Raw genomic sequence first — 18,294 nt, forward strand, 5'->3', positions numbered from 1 at the left:
GATGAAGAGGTTTATTTAGCTTTAGCTCTGGATTTCCAAAAACAGTGTGTGTTATACTGTGTGCCCTTCACTCTCTGTTGAAGTGTGGCCGGACTGTTTTCACATCTGATTAGAGATGCGCGTCCCCCTGCTGTTCTGTCAGGGGTCAGCAAAGGCTCTTCCACTGTTTGCATGATATCAATGCAGACTGGCAGTCAGAGATAGACATAGATTGGCCCGCTTCTCTCCACCTCTCTGTTTTTGTGTCCTTACATGTCATTCATCTCAGCTTTTTGAAGTCAGTGCACTCATGCAAAAGCACCGTGGACACTCGAGGACACTGAAGATACAGAACAATATTGTTATTTGGTTGCAGAAATTGAACAGAAACTGAGCTCGGCATGACAGTACTGTTGCCATAGTGACAGGGAGATCAAACCTTCAATCTCTGAGGGTCTTAATTGAGTCTCTCCTCTTGATACAAGGAGGTCTGTACTGAAAACACATACAGACACAGAATCTCTGGTTAGTTTAAGGGCCTTTGACATAAATCTGAACTTCTTGGTCCCATTTGGACCATGTTGCCTCAAAAGTTTCGTCGAACCTCCTGCAGTATTCATGAAAATCTCTTTAACGGCTGGTTAATTATGAATGAGGACAATCTGTGTCCATTCAGACAGTAAAACGAGCCATCAGGCCCCATCTGCCATCAAAGCCATCCCTTTGATTTGCCACTTAAGCCGGACACTCACACAATTAATTTGAGTTTCTAAGCAGGTTAAACAATCCCCCTCTGATGACAGCCTCTATCCTGTTTCATTGATGGTTTATGAATAATTTAGGTGGGCAGTCTGTTTGCTTGGGTCCCCACACTGCCACCCCGCTTCACAGATGAGATGAGCTCATGAATAGTGAATTGGATGGGGTTAAATTGGTTATGACTTGGCCAAATTGGAGATTGATGACTTCATCAGGTTATAGCTGTCCTTTGCTATTACCATTAACCATCAAGGGCCACAAGTGTCATACTTGCCCTGATATTTGTCTGCTGGTGTGCTTTTGTATTTACATGTTAATGAATGTGTGTGATTCTGGATTTGCTTGTGTTCGCTGTATCAGATTTTTCCATAACCTTTGCTGCACAGTCGCTAGACAAGGAAGTCCAAGAAGTAAAAGCCACTTTACAAACCATGCTCGCAATGCTCAAAGAGGAAAAAGTGGAAGAAGAGGATGCGATTGAATTACAAGATGATGACCTCATGAAAAATGGGATTGAGGAAGAGGAGGAGGAAGAGGAGGAGGAGGAGGAAGAAGAGGACCAGTACTTCAGTGACAGCTGGGACATTTGAAATGGATGCCTGTAGTGTTTTATGACCACTCACACACAGACGGCTCTCTGAGAGCCTGACCTCGGCTTTTCAGTAGAAGTGACCCCATATCCATTTACTGTAAAGCCTCACTCAAAGCGCTTTACAACCAGCCTCTGTGGCACTGCTGAAAGTTTTCAGCACAAAGCCTTCAAAAGTCTGTGTAACATTTTGTCCAACTAGAAATGGAGAAAAAGCATATTTGGAGGATTAAATTATAAATACAATACATGAAATTTTGAGTCACTTTAATGCAAATCTTACATATCGTGAGATCTAAAGAGTTCATCAGACCACTGCATCGAGACAGTGATAGATCCAAAATAAGTCCAAAAAAATAAAATTAAAAGACTAAACCCAAAAACAATTAATCGCTCAGCACTACAACTGTCTCTCTATTTGAATATTTGAATATTTGCAGAGGACCAAGTGGACAATCCGAATATCTTTTACTGGTAAAAGTCTTGCACATAAACTAACTGCTTAAGTCTTAGGTCATTTTACCACTTTTGTCTATTTTCAGAACGACTGGACTTCAATTACATGTAATTTTGTCCATGAAATAACTCGTGTGGTGCTACAGAATGTGAGCTAACTTGAACACTTTATTGTTTTCGATGTGTGGAATATGCAATATATATTTTTCCCTACCTGGCCTTTAAGTAGTGCTCCATCACTGAAGGAAAATATGCAAGATGGACACTATGTAATTTAAAAAACACCTGTCACAATATTCTAGTTGTGTTTTATGCATGTAGGAAATGTTGTAGCACAGAAAAAAAATATTTGCAACTGATGTTTGTGTTTTATTTTATTTGCCACAGATTGTATTGTATTGTATTGTATTGTATTGTATTGTATTGTATTGTATTGTATGTCTGTTCAGAATCTTGACTTTTTGCCACATTTTTGTACTTTCACCTATCCATCACTTTTTTAATGTACTGTGCAGCTTGAACCTGCTGTACCATATTTCATATTTATTCCTTACTGTGTCTCACTAATTACAGCATGTACCATTCAGCCTAATGCTGCATCCTGCTGTTTTCTTCTTGTATTGAGTTACAGCCCCTCTGTTGATTTTCCCTCATAGAAGATGTGTGGGCATGTTGCCAGGCATGCGAGGGCAGCGGTGACATGTAGGAGATATCAGTACGGTAATAAAGGTCTTCTAGTGAGGTCTTTAGGGGATACATGGGCTTCTATTGTTATCTCACCTCGGCAGCGGCGGTGTGGCTAATTGGGAGACAGCCTCATAGAAGATGAGGCTGGGAAGGTAGGATGCTGTTGCTTTGTCTCCATTTAATTCTACCCTGTGTTTTTTGGAGCAGGGGGCTGCCGAGGGATCCTCAGGGGTGTGTCTGCAGTCCTGGCACTCTGGGCTGTAAACACAGTTGAGTGCTCAGGGTTTTTCCACAGCAGCACAATGGGCCTTTCTCACATTACTGCCAGGTTGCAAACCACTTGCCTGGCCAGAGCTCTCCACATCTATCAGCTTCGGGCAGCATACAGACAGAGCCTGGCACACACACACCTTCCTGCCAAACACCCCTACCTCATAATTGAATCTGTGCTTGCACCACACTGTGCCCCGTGTGGCAGCGCTGCTTATAAAATGGCCACAGAGAAAAACCCAGATGGTTTTCAGCAGGCATATAGCAGGGTGAGATGTTTCCTGATGTAAAATGAAGCACCATGCAGTGTAAGGTCTTTTGTTTCCACAATTTGGCCACTATGATATTGTATAATATGTTATTAGTATTACAATATTATGTATTATTCCATGCATTCTAATAAGGAAGAAAATAACAAAAAAAGTACAACTGGATGCTCCTTTTCAGTCTTTTTTCAGGCAATATCTCTACATTGAATAAAAAAACAAATAAAGTGATAGAAGGTTTGCCAGCGGGCTACATAAATTAACTTATTTCCATTAGAAATTGATTTATTTCCTCTACAATAATGAACAAAACAAACAAAAAGGAAGAAAGGAGGAAAAAAAGAGTCATTAGTGTCTAAAAATGAATGGAATTGCATTTGATGTTGTCTCACCCTATTGTTAGAAAGTCCCACTGGTTCAATTTCATCATTGAAGATGTGATTGAGTGATTTTTAGCTGTGTGTGTGTGTGTTGTAAGGGATTTAGGTCTGAGATCTGGATTTGTTTATTTGATTCCCTGCTGAGTTGTTATGTTGTCTGACAGGTACATGTAGCTACAAACTCTCTGAACCATGGGAGAATCATAGATCGTGTTGGAGATTTTCCTTTCGCATCGCTTCAACCAGCGTCACAGGTGCCACTAATGAATGCAAATAGAGCTTCTTTCTTTTTTTGTATGCATGCACTGCACATCCTCTGAGGTTTCTGCTCAGAAACTGACACCTCAGCTATGTGTGAGCGACTGCATGTCAGTTCTGGTCATTGAGTCAGTGAAGTCAACTCTCCTGAGAGGTGTTTTTTGTGCAGAGCAGGACTGGACACTGAGCTCACCGCTGTCTGCACGTGGCCTTTTGTTCGATTCTTTCCAGCAGATTCAGGAGCTCATTCAAATTCAGTATGCACTTTACTAAACTGTTGAATAAATTCAACCGAGCAATTAAACAGGCAGGAGATTCATGTGGAATTAATAAACATTTTAAATAATTTAATTGCAAGTCTTCTCAACTAATCTGCATATTTCTCTGTGAAACCAGTAAAGGAAGGATGGTACGAATGAAAAACAGAGCAGAGACAACAGGAAACAGCCTTCTCTTTCCTGTGGTCTGATTCTGATGTTGAAAATCACACTTAATTATAAACATTGTACCACTGGGAGCTGTGTTCTTCTCAGAAACAGACCTATTTTCATCACTTATGGCTGTATGAGTAATGACAAGATAGGATGAAATGCACTCTGAGTCTGAATTGCAAACTCATGTCTATTTTCTTCATTTTGAAATATCTAATTTTCATTCCGGTTCTTTGAAGAAGCATGTATTAAAAAAAACAACTAAAAAAAAAAAAAAAAACTGTGAGCCCCGAACATAAATTAGTTTGAGGGAACAGACCTGGAGAATGTGTGCAACATGTGCTTTACTGATTCTGTAGAAACCCCATCAGAAATATTACTTATTTACATATTTAATTATTCAGACAAAATTGGAATAATTAGCCTGTATGTGAGCAGTAAGACCCTGAGGATAAAATAACAATAATAATGGATATGTCTCCTATAAGAAGCTAATAAAATCGCTGATGATTCAAGTATTTTTAGATTTTTTTCATGCTTTAAAAATACAAGAAGCTGTTACCAATGTGAATCACTGAATTGGACTGACAATGGAAGATGTATGATAATACTTTGATGAAGAGCAGGACAGTTTTAAAGCACCACTGGGACATAAAACAATAGCTCAACTCCAAATTTAATAGAAGAATAGAGATTAAACAAATCCATGTTTTATCTTCCAAGTTGTTCCTATGACAACTCCTCTGGCCTACAGATGGTGATGTACAACAGAAACAGAGGAAGAACTACTTCCCATGAAAGAGTAATAGCGATTAGAACAGACAATAACAAGGAAAAGGTTATGACATCCTGAGGGAACATGATTGTCTGTACCAAATTTCATGGCAATCCATCCAACTCTAAATCAGTAGGTGTAATTTAATGTCCATTAAATATTTGAGATGTGTCATTATGGACAAAAGTGGTGGAACAACAAAAACAGACTGGCACAGAGCAACGCCGCTAGAAATTACTAAAACAAAAAGGCAGTTTACATTAAATAGAATAAATAAACCATGATAAACCCGAATAATTTAAAGTCAAGAGATTTTAGTTGTGTTGTCTGGTCAAAAATTTCAAAGTGAGTGGATTTGCTTTGTAGGGATTTAAACTCTTTGATCAAACACTTATTCAGTAAATTTATCACACTTTACTCTGACTGAAACATATTGAACACATTTTGGATGAATCTGGTTGAAAGACAAATGTTTCTGAGTAACGCCACAGACTGTGTACTTAATCTGAGTTATGAGTACAACAAGTGCTCATGTCAGACTGCTCTAAAATGGTTTTCTCAAAGGCAATCGCTTTAAAAGCTTAAGCTTGCTTCTCTGCCCAAAAACCATCAGAGTAATAAGATCAAAGTCAAGAGGAACTCTATGTGACACACCATCAAATCTCTTTAAAAAGATTTACAGTATCTGCGTTCCTTTGTGAAACATCACTGTCGAACCTAGAACGTCCGTTGTGACAGGGTTTTTGAAGAAAAAAGGGGAGGTTGGCTTGTTTTGAGCAAAAAGATGCTTGTGCTGCTCTCTCATGTGTAATATCAAGAGGAATGGGAAAGACCTTTTTTTTTAGCAAACCGTGTAAACAGCGGAAGCAGCAGAGAATTGATTATTACTTCAATGTCCAGGCAGGAAAAACATATTGTTAGTAATTCCTCCAGGGAGAGATCCTTAATTTAGTTCTACGGAGGAGCACTTCCTGCAAGAGGACCAGCCACTGGTTCACCTTGTAACATCCCTGGGGGACATGGCTGTCACTGGAAAGCTGAAATATCATGCCAGCTCTGCCATCCTTCCCACTTAGTCTCAAAAACAGACAGGTACCACACGAGGGGGAGACAGGATCGATAGATCTGATGGATGGAGCTGGCTGCCTTTAGGAGAGCAGCCGGGGGGTGGAGGGGAGGGGAGAGAAGTAATGAGAGCTCCCATGAGCGGTGGGGAAGTTTTTGCCATGGGAGGCTGGGCATGTGGCCCCCTTTCCTTTCACTAGAGCTGCCAGTTTGACATAATGAGGCGTAGATGGGGCTCCTGTCCTGGAGAGGTGGTAGTGATGTGAGATGCTGCTTCTCAGCGGCTGTCTGTCTGTCAGTCTGTGTGTAGACCAGGCTGCACCCACAGAGGACAAGGAAAACGAGACCTGGCGCACCAGCACAGTATATGAAGTTTGCCCGGGTGTGACTCTGAATCAAGGACTGCTGGTTGTTTTATCTTCCATGCTAGATAACTTCAGTCACTGTTCCAGGTGTAAGCAGTTCTGATTAATGCTTTAAACTGCACTTATCAATATTTTTATATTAATCATGGATCAGAGCTGTAATGTGAAAGGCATTTTGTACAGATTTTTACATTTTTTTTCCCTATTTGTTAATATTTTAGGCCACTAAGACTTGTTGTGACCGCCTGAGGGTTCCCCAACCTAGGATAACAGAATACAGGATATGGCTTAATTCACTTAATGCTCCAAAGATCCACCACTGTACATCTCATCAGAGCTGAAACAGAGTCTAGAAGCCATGTTGATACAATGTGTGTGATTTGCCACCTGGCTTCAGAAATACATTGACATGCTACTATTCTGAGAGATTTCTCAGCTATCCAGCCAGCTGACCTCTGTGACCTGGTATTAATGTTATTAAAAGATCTTTTTGCAGAATAGATTATTGTGTTGACCCTTGGTTGACATCTGGCTTGGTTTATGTTACCTATGTTCATTCCAGCTGAAAGGGGTCACTATCTGGTCATGCTCATCTGGTACCAGAGTATTAAAATGTCTCAACAGTAACAAAATACCTTTAGTGTGAGTGAAAATATTCAGTTCATTTGTCACCAACCAATTGGAGTTGTAAGCCTGTGGGATAGATGATGGATATCTTTCACTGGATGGTGTGTGTTTGTGTATGTTAACACAAACATACACAAACACAATTCAGTTTATTTGATGAGAGCCCAAAAAACTATTTATAGCAATTTAGCCTCAAGATGTGTAACATGTTAATAAATGTGTCAAGAGCGTCTATATGGGCCCTCTTAAACTTTCCCATCCTTTTCAGTGCAACAAACAGATGATGAAGAGCAGCCCAAGGACATTAATGCCATTTGGAATTTAAAATGGGACCAGGGTGAAAAAGAGAGGAAGAAATGGAGAATGACAGAAAAAACAGATAGCAATGTGAGTATTCCTGTAGGGGAAGATGTATATCTATAAAAGATGCAGGCTTTAATTCACATCTGAGAATAGATGCCTGTTGGAATATGCAGATCATCTCCAGCAACAACACAAAGTACTTCTGAAATGTTTTGCTGTTTCACAGGAACGCTTGTCCCTTGATGTATTATTAATCATATTGTACAGCTACAAATGTTTGGAATTACAGCTGCCTACATCTGCGTGACAATCACCCACCATGAATTATCCAAATGAAATGGAAGTGGTAAACCTAGATAAGCAGACTCACAGCTACAGGAGACAAGATAAATTTAAATGGAAACATCAATATTCATCACAGAGCCTGAGAGTGGATTAAAACTGCATATTGTGTCATGACACCAAGAAAAGCTCAGCAGTAAGGTTCAAAGTGTGTGTATGTACGTTTGCTGACGGATTGTTCTGGACAGTGGGTTGCTTAAACTGACTTCAGATCAGTCTGATCTCTGAGATTTACACTTGCTGACATGAGGCCTCAGTATATTTACAGAATACCCTGTTTAATATCCTGCTGTGATGGTGCCTTCGGCATGAGACAAGTTCACAGAAACTTTGGCTGACAACACGATCCTCATGTTTAATGAATCTCAAGCACTATATTTTGGTTGCGGGTAGTTTTTTTGCCCCTATGGACACAAGAAGAACTTAATAAAAGTAATAAAAATCTAAATAAAACAGTATGAAACTAAATGGTTTATTTACTGACATTAGAAGCTTAATTTATTCATCATGACAGTGTTTTTTTGTCCTGCAGTGGTTCCTCTTCATACATCAGTTTGCTCCAATGATTTCCACAACTGTATAAACAGCCACAAGGGCACTGAAATGCATGTAACACTGACTGATTGCAGAAATCTATTAAAATTGTAGCAGGTGAAAGCCTTTTTAGCCAATGGGAAGAATATGGTCATGCCTACTGTTAATGATTACAGCAGCACTTAACATTATAGATTACATAAGACCAATTCATACATCCCAACCACTAATGCATATCCCAATTCATCTTAATCTGAACTAACCTCCATTTAACCTCACAATCACATACATCGTGTGTAAGCTGGTTGCATGTTAAATTTACATATTAATCTACATGTGTTTATGACCTTTACCCTCCAATCTAGCTATATGCATTAATTTATATTTACAAGATTACAATATGTAATGTCATTCCTGTGATCATCTGGAAGGACAGAGTTAAGCCACATTTGTCACATTACTGAATTCAGTTTTATCTCCTTACAAGCCCAGTTGGTGTGTAATGAAACCTGCAATTTTGTGTTAAATAAGCTTCCCTTTTGCTTTATGTTTCTCTGTATTACACAAGCTATCTAACCTTGCATCATTCTGTCATATTTTCTGTTTGTCTGTAATCTATTGAAGGGGAACTCAATAAATTTTTACATATCAAAGTGTGTTTACAGGACACACTTTACAGGATGAAGTAAAAACTTTTGACCTGTGCAAAGTCAAAAAAATTGCTTCATGAGGGCTGAAGGTAAAAGAATGGGAAAGATCTGGGTTTGAAGAGTTAGAAAAGAAGTGAGGTTACCCGTGGCTCACTCTGACTTTCTGCTTGAGGCTATAGTGGCTCGAGGCTATTAGCCACTATTAGCACAACACAATCGAATCTCCAACTGAGCTGCTGATGATTGAGCTTCATTGTGTCATTTTTTTAACCATCCATTGTGAGTTTCTCAATATTATGAGAACAATTCTAAGCCAGTGGCGTATACTTTCAATAATCATATAGTTGTTTTAAGTTTAGAAAAGCAAATTCCCAGCAGAAATTCAAATCAAAATAACCAAAAAAAATCCCATATTGGTTGAAATTGACAGCCTTTACTGACACAGTCTCTAATTTGCAAGTGGAAGAAGCTCTGAGTGGATCTCAACATGAGCATTAATAAGCTGCTTTGCATTATAGTATGAATATAGCTGACTTTGGGTAACCATCTGTATTTAGGTCATACATGGTTCAAATTCACTCAAGTCTTACTACTTTAAAATGTTTGCCACAAGAAAAGCAAGGTTGTGTCTTGCAAAGGCTAGAAGCAAGGAGAGAGAACAGAATAATGTTGTGTATAATGCAGAATGGGAAAAAACAAACTGTGTTATATTTACCCAAGGTGACTTTCAGGCAAGTCTCATTTTTCTGCAGTATTGTTCAGTTGGTACAGCAACAGAATAAAGATGGAATGACAGCATTGCATGAGCCAGCAAATATGATTTCTCACTGTACAACAGCCCTGTGTGCTTTGTTGAATACTTTTAAGTGCCAAAAAACATCTATTCATATTCAAAGGTAAAATAAAGATAATTAGGTAATGTTGATCCTCTCTCCCAAAACACAAATATGATTTTCATTTTCTCATTTTCTAAAAACTGATGGTGTGTTGGTTCAAAACACAAACACAACACTAAAGCCTGGCCGAACTCTGTATTGTAGAAAACCATTCAAAATGACCTCTGTGATTCCCTCCAATGTCTGTGGCAGCATGAAAAAACAGTAACTGTATTTTGTCCTCATACGTACTAACCTTCGGCCGGCTGGAACATCATATAACATTGTGAATTAAGGCCAAGGTACTTTCAAGGGCAAAAGAAGCAAAACAGCAAACATGGAGCAGCACTAGGAGTTGAAGTCTTTGAGGTTTATTAATATACAGCTGCAGATTAATAATATACAGCTGGCAGAGGATCAGCGGAGTGGGAGCTGCCAGTTCTTGCTCTGCGGCCAGTATACTGCAGAGCCATGAGGTCACTTTGTTGTGTCTCCCCAGGAGGTTTCAAAAAGCAGCCATTCCTCCTGCAGTGTAGGAAGTGAATTCTTGAAGAGACCTTTCTATACACCCTGGGGAATCTGTCTCTGCGTGACCCCAAGGTTATGGAAACGGGGGAAACTGCTTTTGTCTGGAATATTGGCCTCCCATTTTTCCCTTTTCTTTTCTTCTTGTTATTTAAAAAAATCATTTGCTTGTATATCTTCCACTGGGCTTAATTTATGACAACGTGAGAAAGGGAAGGGCTTTTTTCTTTAATTGAAAAAGTGTAAAAACTGTTTCACAGGCAGTTCATTATTCGGGCAGAATCTAATTAATTTTGCATCCAATAGAAGCTGTATCTGATTTGGGAATTATCTGCAATGGGAAAAATGGACAAATTTCTCATTTATGCTTGTAGCATATGTACAAATATTGTATAGAAATCAATTGAAGCCTCCAGCATTAATGAACTGTCAGCCCCAGTGAACATCTTGTTATTGGTGATAAGAGAAACCCAGGAAAAGAGCATGAAGAGTCGCCTTGGGAGTCTTAGCTATACTGCCCTCCCTTTGTTTTTGTTGCCATGGCACTGGCTCATCCATTCCCCACATTTCTCCGTGGCATAACACAGTGCGGATAGTGTTACTATTACTCATTCTGTAAGGCCTCCCTTCAGTGCTTCCCTGTGCAATCTCCAGTACACCAGAGTGCCCCATCAGCACCATTGTGCCATCTGCAGGCACGAGACACGGAGCGAACCCACTAGGTTTATCTGTCACCAAGCAGACTGTGGGACAGGTGAGGTGGCGAGGTGAAAAATAACCTTCTGGCTGGTTGCTTCGAAGAGCCAGAAAAAGAAGAACCCCCATGAGTAAAGAGAATGAATTGAAAAGGAGAGGCGTATCGTTCTCCTTCTTTTTGATGGGTGCTCTCATTTCAACAGCCTGCTGCTCGTGTGTGTAATGTTTTTGACAAAACAATCAGGGAGGCTATAATAGCTCATTGTGTGAAGGCTCCCTGGCTTGGTAAACAATAAGACTCTTGTGATCTCTGATACTGATGCTGTGCTTTTTTAATCTGCAGGGGGAAATCATAGTAACAGTACATCCAAGTCTATCTTTTTTTCTCTTAATTCATACATACATGTATGTAATGGGGACATTAGATTTGGGGTTTGGCAGGACCTCTAAGGCAAAATATGATGAGAAAATGATTTTCTGTTGTATAAAAGGTGTCCTGTTACCACCATACACAGCCATGGCAGCTTCTCCAAAAATAATCTCGTTGTCTTCTTCCATCCATCAGTGATGTGGTTGACTGCTTCGCTATAAGCAATTACCGCTCCAATTGGGCTTAATGACACTGAGAGGGAGGCAGATCTGCAGCTTGGGGAGCAGCTATGTGCTATTTATAAATCTTTTGAAAAGACACCTGATGCTACTCCACAGAAGCTGTAGCGCTCCAGAAAGATGTACCATGATCATGCTTGCTAGCCAGTGACTGGCTCAGGTGTTTGTCTGCCAAACCATGACCTACTTCTATAGCTGGTGGACCTGGACATGCATGGAGTCAACCAACAAGAGGACATTGATCGTTGTCGTTTTTACCAGCAGTGTCACATAATTTCTGTGTTATACTGATGACTAAGGTCAGAGATGGACATTTACCAGCAGTTGCTCTGAGCTTTATCTGGTTTCCCCCCAGTATCCCATGCAAGCAGAACTTAAATTCATCCAACTTGGAGTCCTGCTTGAGTTGCATTCAGCTAATTATTCCCCTGTTAAGGGTATTCCCTGTGTCAGGAATGCAACATCCATCTTTGTCCGTCACAGCTCACTCCAGCATGGTGCCACATGACAGCTACAGCATGAGTACCCATAGACTGATTGATATCTCCATTGGCACTCCAACTCAGGGCTAATGGAAATGAATGACAGCACATGCAGAACGTCTCTCTGGCTCTCCATGCTACATTAGCTACTATCAGCAGAGATTTTGCCAGAAGCACAACTCCACTTCCTCTACACGCACACATCCCACAGGACGTGGTTTGGCAGCTACAATACTGGCAACATGACCATACTTGCACTTGTAATTTTATGAATACACTTTGTGAAGGGTTTTGTGATGAATCATTCAGTAGATTCCAAAAAATGTCATAGCATTGTTCTGCATTCAGGTGGAGAGCATTGTGGATTCAACTTGGGAATTGTTTTAAGGCTTGAATTCCTTTTGTGTTAAAGGCTTGTAAGATTAAATTAAAGCTGCTGTAATTAATATTTTCACATTAACAATAGCTCAAATGACTTGCATGTGAAAGGAGCCTCTCACGGTAAGAAACCCACAGACAATAGTCAAGTCAATGTCATTGGTACAGCCAAATATGGCAAGTCACAATCTGCTTCAGGGGAGTTTTCAGTACAGAAATACAGCATCCTCTGTCCTTAGACGCTTGGTTTCAATTTATAAAAACACCCTAAAAAACCTTTAAAAGGAAAAAGTGGGGGGGAAACCTCAGCAACAGAGGAAAGGTTCCTATCCTAGGATGGACGGATGTGTAATAGATCTTTCAGCTCTTTGTTTTGGTTTTACAGTCCACATCTTTACTATTTTGGTTCACTTTCACCACATTACTCATTTCAAGCAAAAAAAAAAAAATCTGATAAACTCACTGAAAAGAGAGTGAATATCGTCCAGTGTCCAGAAACGTGACTTCAAAAATTGCTAATGTTTCTCCATAAGGGGTGATACGATTTATCATTTACAGCATGTTTTCCCTGCTTTTATAAAATAAGAAAATGTATAGCCATTTCCTGAGACCTGGAGTAATTTACCTCTCTCTAGTTCGAAAAAGGCTAAGCTGTCAACAGTCTGTGATCCTTTAAATATTTATAATCACCTTGTAAGTATGAAAAACAGCAGAAATACCTGTGATAAAAGGTTGTGTCATTTATCATCACAGTGGTTGTAAACATGTCCAGAATACAATGAGACTGATGTTTCTGGTGCATGTTAATCATATATATACGGTATATGTAATATTGGGTAAATGGAGATTCTTACTTGACCTTCAAAACCTCAACAGATTGCACATTTTCCAATATGCTAAGAGGACCGTTGGTTGTCTTTCACACCTCCAGTTCACACACTCCAATTCTCTTAGCCAATTACACATTGCATTTCACCCACACACTTTATCATGAATCCGCTGCCAACCATTCATATTGCTATGCTATTATCAGTCCAGTCTATTTCATCTAATTCCAGTAACATTTTGTAGAGTGGTATGTGATACAAGATTTGAAGGACCCGTTCTGTGAAATACACTGTGGCATTTAGCCAGAGAGATGAGTGCAGCTCTGGAAGGCTCCTGCCATAAGTCTAGCTGGCTACAGCAGCGGCCATCAGAAGAACAGGAGCCATATCTGATTGGTCATAAAGACATTGCATCAAGGGAATAGGAAGTAAAGTGACTGTTTACAAATGTCAGGCTGGTCCTGCCACACTTGTAAAAGATAACATTACAGAGTTTAAAGAACCCCCAACTCCCGCAATTGGAAGATAATAGAAGGTGACTTTTACAAATGTGAAGAGGTGGCCTTTTCACAAGGCATTTCATCAAGTGCGGCCATGGCTACGCTGATTGCCCAAGTCACTAGTGCATGCCAGATGCAATTTTTTTCTATCTGGAGGCCAAATGGCTCTGCCAGTAATCAATCCAGATATACATGATATTTATTATGTGATTCTCTCCCTGTGCCAAAGGGAGTGTGTGGCAATGAAACTAAAATTATACTCCACAATTAGCAGAGGCATTAGAAAGGCATTTTCTGCATCTATACGTGATCACACAATACAATCTTGGCAGGCTTGCATGTGTTTATTAGAACAATATCAGAAATGAAACTGTGAAATGTTTATAAATTTTGGCAGCTTATCAAACATTTCTGAAATTCCTGAACAGGACATTTTGCATTTGCTGTTGAAAACACTGACTTGAAGTCCTCAGATAAATACGATGTAGTTTTAGCCATTCTACAGATGTCTCCACGGCTTTGAAATATCTGAAATATCTTACTTTATTACCTGATGGATTGCCATGAGATTATGTGCACACACATTTATGGTCTCCAGAGGATAACGCCTACTGACTTTTCCAGACTGACTTTTGATTGATGTGTTGACAACTACTAGATGGATTGCCATGGAATTCAACAGACATTAATATCTCCCTAAGGATGAATTGTTATCCATTATCTTTTAATCTAGTGCACATTAAATGTGATGACATTTAATTTTATCCTGTGTTTTAGTTTCTGAACAAATACTTGCAAAACTTTCAGAGCTAGTACGTTCAGCCTCAGCTCTTTGTGTCAAGTGCAAATGCAAGTATACTAAAATCAAAACTGGACAACAAGCTGGACATGGTCAACATGATATCTACTAGACACCAGCATATGCATTAGCATGTAGACTTCATACTTGTTATAGAACTACTTAGTGAGTCATTGATAGTTAGTTCTTGATGTGTTCCTTGAAACACTGTATTGTAAACTGTGAGCAAATCAATTGTGTGATACACTCGCCTTCTGGGAGCAAAAGCTTCAAAAGGGACATTAGATCCAACATAACTCCATATAGCCTCACAGTTGGTTCTTTCTGTGTTGTGGACTTTGACAATAACAGCTACTAATGCACTGACCCCTTAACCTGTGTTCCTGCAGACCATTGAGAGTGTAAGGCTGATGCCCCCGGATAGAGCGCTGGATGGAACTAACCTCCATACAGCTCAGAAAAAATACTTTTTTTCATTCAGTGGAAGAACATGACTACACATAAGAGGGCTCACTTTCTTTCAAGCTGAATGACTAATTGTCTATCTCTTTCAGGAGTTTATCATTCTGGTGAGTGTGCAGTCTGGAGTTCACTGGATCGAGATTGAATTAGCTTTAACATAAACAGGGAGCTGGCGCAATACCAGGTGCGAAAAACTGCTAAAAACAGTGAAAAGCAATTCATTTGATTGACATGAATGCTTGGGGTGTTCTTTCTGTCTCCTCTCGTCAGGGTATTTTGCTTTGTGAGTTAGTCCTGAGGCAGAAACTGTACTCTGCCTGACCTGTAAACATTGCAGAAGGTCAATGCACCATCGGTAGCAATGGCAACTATTATGTATTGTTGCTCTATACTTTCCCTGGGGGAGGTAGGCATGAAGAAAGCAGCACGTATGATATATAGGCTATCCTGCTTCTGCTGACAACTCTGAATGTTGAAGTCCCACACTACTATGAGTCTCTAAATATATAAACAATAGCTAAATAAGCACCTATATATCTGCCATTTATATTCTGAATTTTAGCCACTAAAGCACATCATAATCCACACAATCACAGTAACTAAGAGACATTTTCTGGTAAAAAGCAAATTAAAGTGACAGACAGCTCAAATGAACCAGCAAATGTCATGTCTTTTCCAGACAGGCAGAAGATTCCAACAGATGGTCTCTTTATGTTCAGTATGCGCACAGTCACCATGACTCCATTTCTGCTCAGCAGCATCCATGCTGACCAAAATTTGCATGACTTCATGATCATAAAGCAAATAAGTAGCATTCACATTTATCAGTACAATAGAGTGTCAGAGTGAAGGTCAGTTCAGAACCAATTTAATCCAATCAAGAAGTCTGTATAATTCAAAAACTGGGATTTATAGCCTTAAAAACAAATGAGTAATCTCTTCTAGATTATTGTGAAGGTGGGCTCTGTTTTTACTTTGTTAGAGATAAGTAGAAAGTCCCTTGACCTCAACCCCATTTAAAAACCAGGTGAAGAAACAGAAATTGGTACTCAAATGAACAAATAATTTACAAATATTTTTATTTAAGATACACACATAAATGTGCCCAGCTCACATGGATTTACAAGACAAGACGGTCTCATATGTTGATGGTAAGTACTCAACAAAAACTGAGTCATGTCTACAGTCTCTATTAAACTGTCAAATAGACTGGGATGTTCAGCAGACATTATCAGTAAAAGATGAACTCCAAGCTCATAATAAATGGATGTTGCAGTAGGCCAAATGCCACAAAAAAACTCTGATAGCTTCAAGTCATATTGCCAAATAGCTGTTCTCCATATTTTGTTGAATTTTCTTTAAGAGCATCAAACACATATTGGGTCTCAATGAGTGACATATTGACTGAATAATAACTAATACAACCTCACATCATCACATCCTTAAATACATTTTCATTCAATGCAAAACTGATTTTAGCTGCCTAATGTGTGAGGGACTAAATGTGTACTGTAAAAAAGTGGTGACATCTTTAGGAAGAATAAAAAAAGAAAGCCTGAATATTAATTCACATATGCACATACATCTGGGCAATCACTGTGTAAGGCGGGTATGATGGTCAGATGTGATAAGGGGATTCAGATGCTGTTACACAGTCCCACAGTTGCTTCATTTTAAGCATACTGACGTCATCAGAGAGCAGGTAGGGTTTCAAGCATCATAGCATGCTCGCATCTTCTGTTCAGACCCATCTGCTCCTGATGTCTTGTGTGTTTCTGCTCTGTTAGCCAAGAGACAACAAGCCACAGCTGGTTCAGCCACAGAGCTTTATGTCTTCCTGCTGTAGATGTCACTCAAGTGAACAGCACAAAGGCCACAAGAGATAGAGAGTGAATGATATTATTGAGATTTATAATACCAGTGTCTTGATGATGACATGTGTTTACACCAGCAGTGGCCCTAAAATAAGTCTGTGTTCTGCACTTTTTATTCTCAGTATGCACATGTGCATATAAGTACTTACAAGACGCCCGTGGCTTAGTTCTTCTGGAAAGTGAAGTAGAGAGTAGAAGTGGAGAAGAAAAGTGTTGAGGGAGCGAACCTGAAAAGAAGCAGGTGTAGGTGAAGAAAAAGGAACAAAAAGTGGTTGAGTGCAATTAGAAGGAAAAATAGCTGACAGAGTTTATTTAGTTTCATCGTGCTTTGTCAGGGTTTTTCTTGCTATGGTAGCCTATAGTCCCTGCCCGGTCCTCTGAGTTTGAGGGGCAGCCTTGCTTCTGGCTGACGGGATGGCGATGGAGGAAAGCAGATGGAGGATTATAGCTGGCCTAATTGCCTCCGCCCTGCTAACACACCCCCATCTGCTGAAAGGGGATCCTTGAGGCTTTCTCCTCCTCAGCAGAAGCCAGCACTCTATAGTGCTGCCATTGTCTGGATATGACTGATGCACCCATCCCTGACCTTCACCTCTTACAGATCCACCCAATATCTCTCTATTCTAAACCATACATTAGCTTGCCATGGCAGAATAATTAATCGTGATATCATAATGGAGCACAAGACATATGAAGTCAATATAAATCTTTAAATATTTAATATTAATGTCGCTGCCATGCAATAAGGCACGTTATTAAAGGTAAGCTGAGCCACAGGATTTTTTTGGTTTTGCATTTTACGATGTGGAAATAGCTTCTATCCTCCACTTTATTGGTTGCCTGGGTTGCTGTCGAAGACACTCAGAGTGACAGCAGTTCCCCTCTGCTATAACTGTCAGAATACATCAACATAATAGCTCACTGTTGCTGATGGCATCAACGTCTTATTCAAAGAGTTGTCATGACACTGCATCTTGGTTAAAATCCTGGTTGTGCCTTTTGGATAGGTCAACATTTTGGAAAAACAAATTTCATCATTGATACCGCTCTCATGTCTGTGCTACAACTAGCTGGAGCTGGAGCCAGGAGGCAAGAAGCATAGCTTAGCATAAAAACTGAAAAGAGTGTAAAGCAGCTAGTTAAATCATCTGTTGTGGGTCATAAAGCATGCAAAAAATTTATTTTATGTCACTTTTTTAGTAAGTGAGCAATTTAAAGTTGCTGGTGTGCAGGTTTTTGAACTTTTGACAGATCAAGGCAAGCAATTCCCTGTTTGCAGTGTTATGCTAAGACAAGCTAATTACCTCTCTGTCGCTCATAGACATGATAGTGGCATTGATTTTCTTATTTAACTTTTGGAAATAAATCTCCCAAAAAATGATAATGATGATGATGATGATGATGATGATGATTATTATTATTATTATTATCATTATTATTGTTAATCATAATTATTATTATTATTATTATGCAGACCTATTCCTCTAGCATTTTGTGTTATATTTCAGTATATTTTGGATGAAGAACACTG

The 18,294-nt window shown here is 39.5% G+C and overlaps 1 protein-coding gene across 1 annotated transcript in view; it reads left to right on the plus strand.

The window, feature by feature from the left end:
• Positions 1-3,988, plus strand: part of disc1 (DISC1 scaffold protein) — a 46,252-nt gene extending 42,264 nt beyond the window's left edge. Inside the window, exon 14 of the mRNA XM_053332775.1 lies at positions 1,123-3,988. Coding sequence (XP_053188750.1) covers positions 1,123-1,328 — 206 coding nt within the window. The 3' untranslated portion in view covers positions 1,329-3,988. The remainder of the gene's footprint in view (positions 1-1,122) is intronic.
• The last annotated feature ends 14,306 nt before the right edge of the window (positions 3,989-18,294 follow it).

This window comes from Scomber japonicus, chromosome 14, assembly GCF_027409825.1.
Source record: "Scomber japonicus isolate fScoJap1 chromosome 14, fScoJap1.pri, whole genome shotgun sequence".
Taxonomy (NCBI): Eukaryota; Metazoa; Chordata; class Actinopteri; order Scombriformes; family Scombridae; genus Scomber; species Scomber japonicus.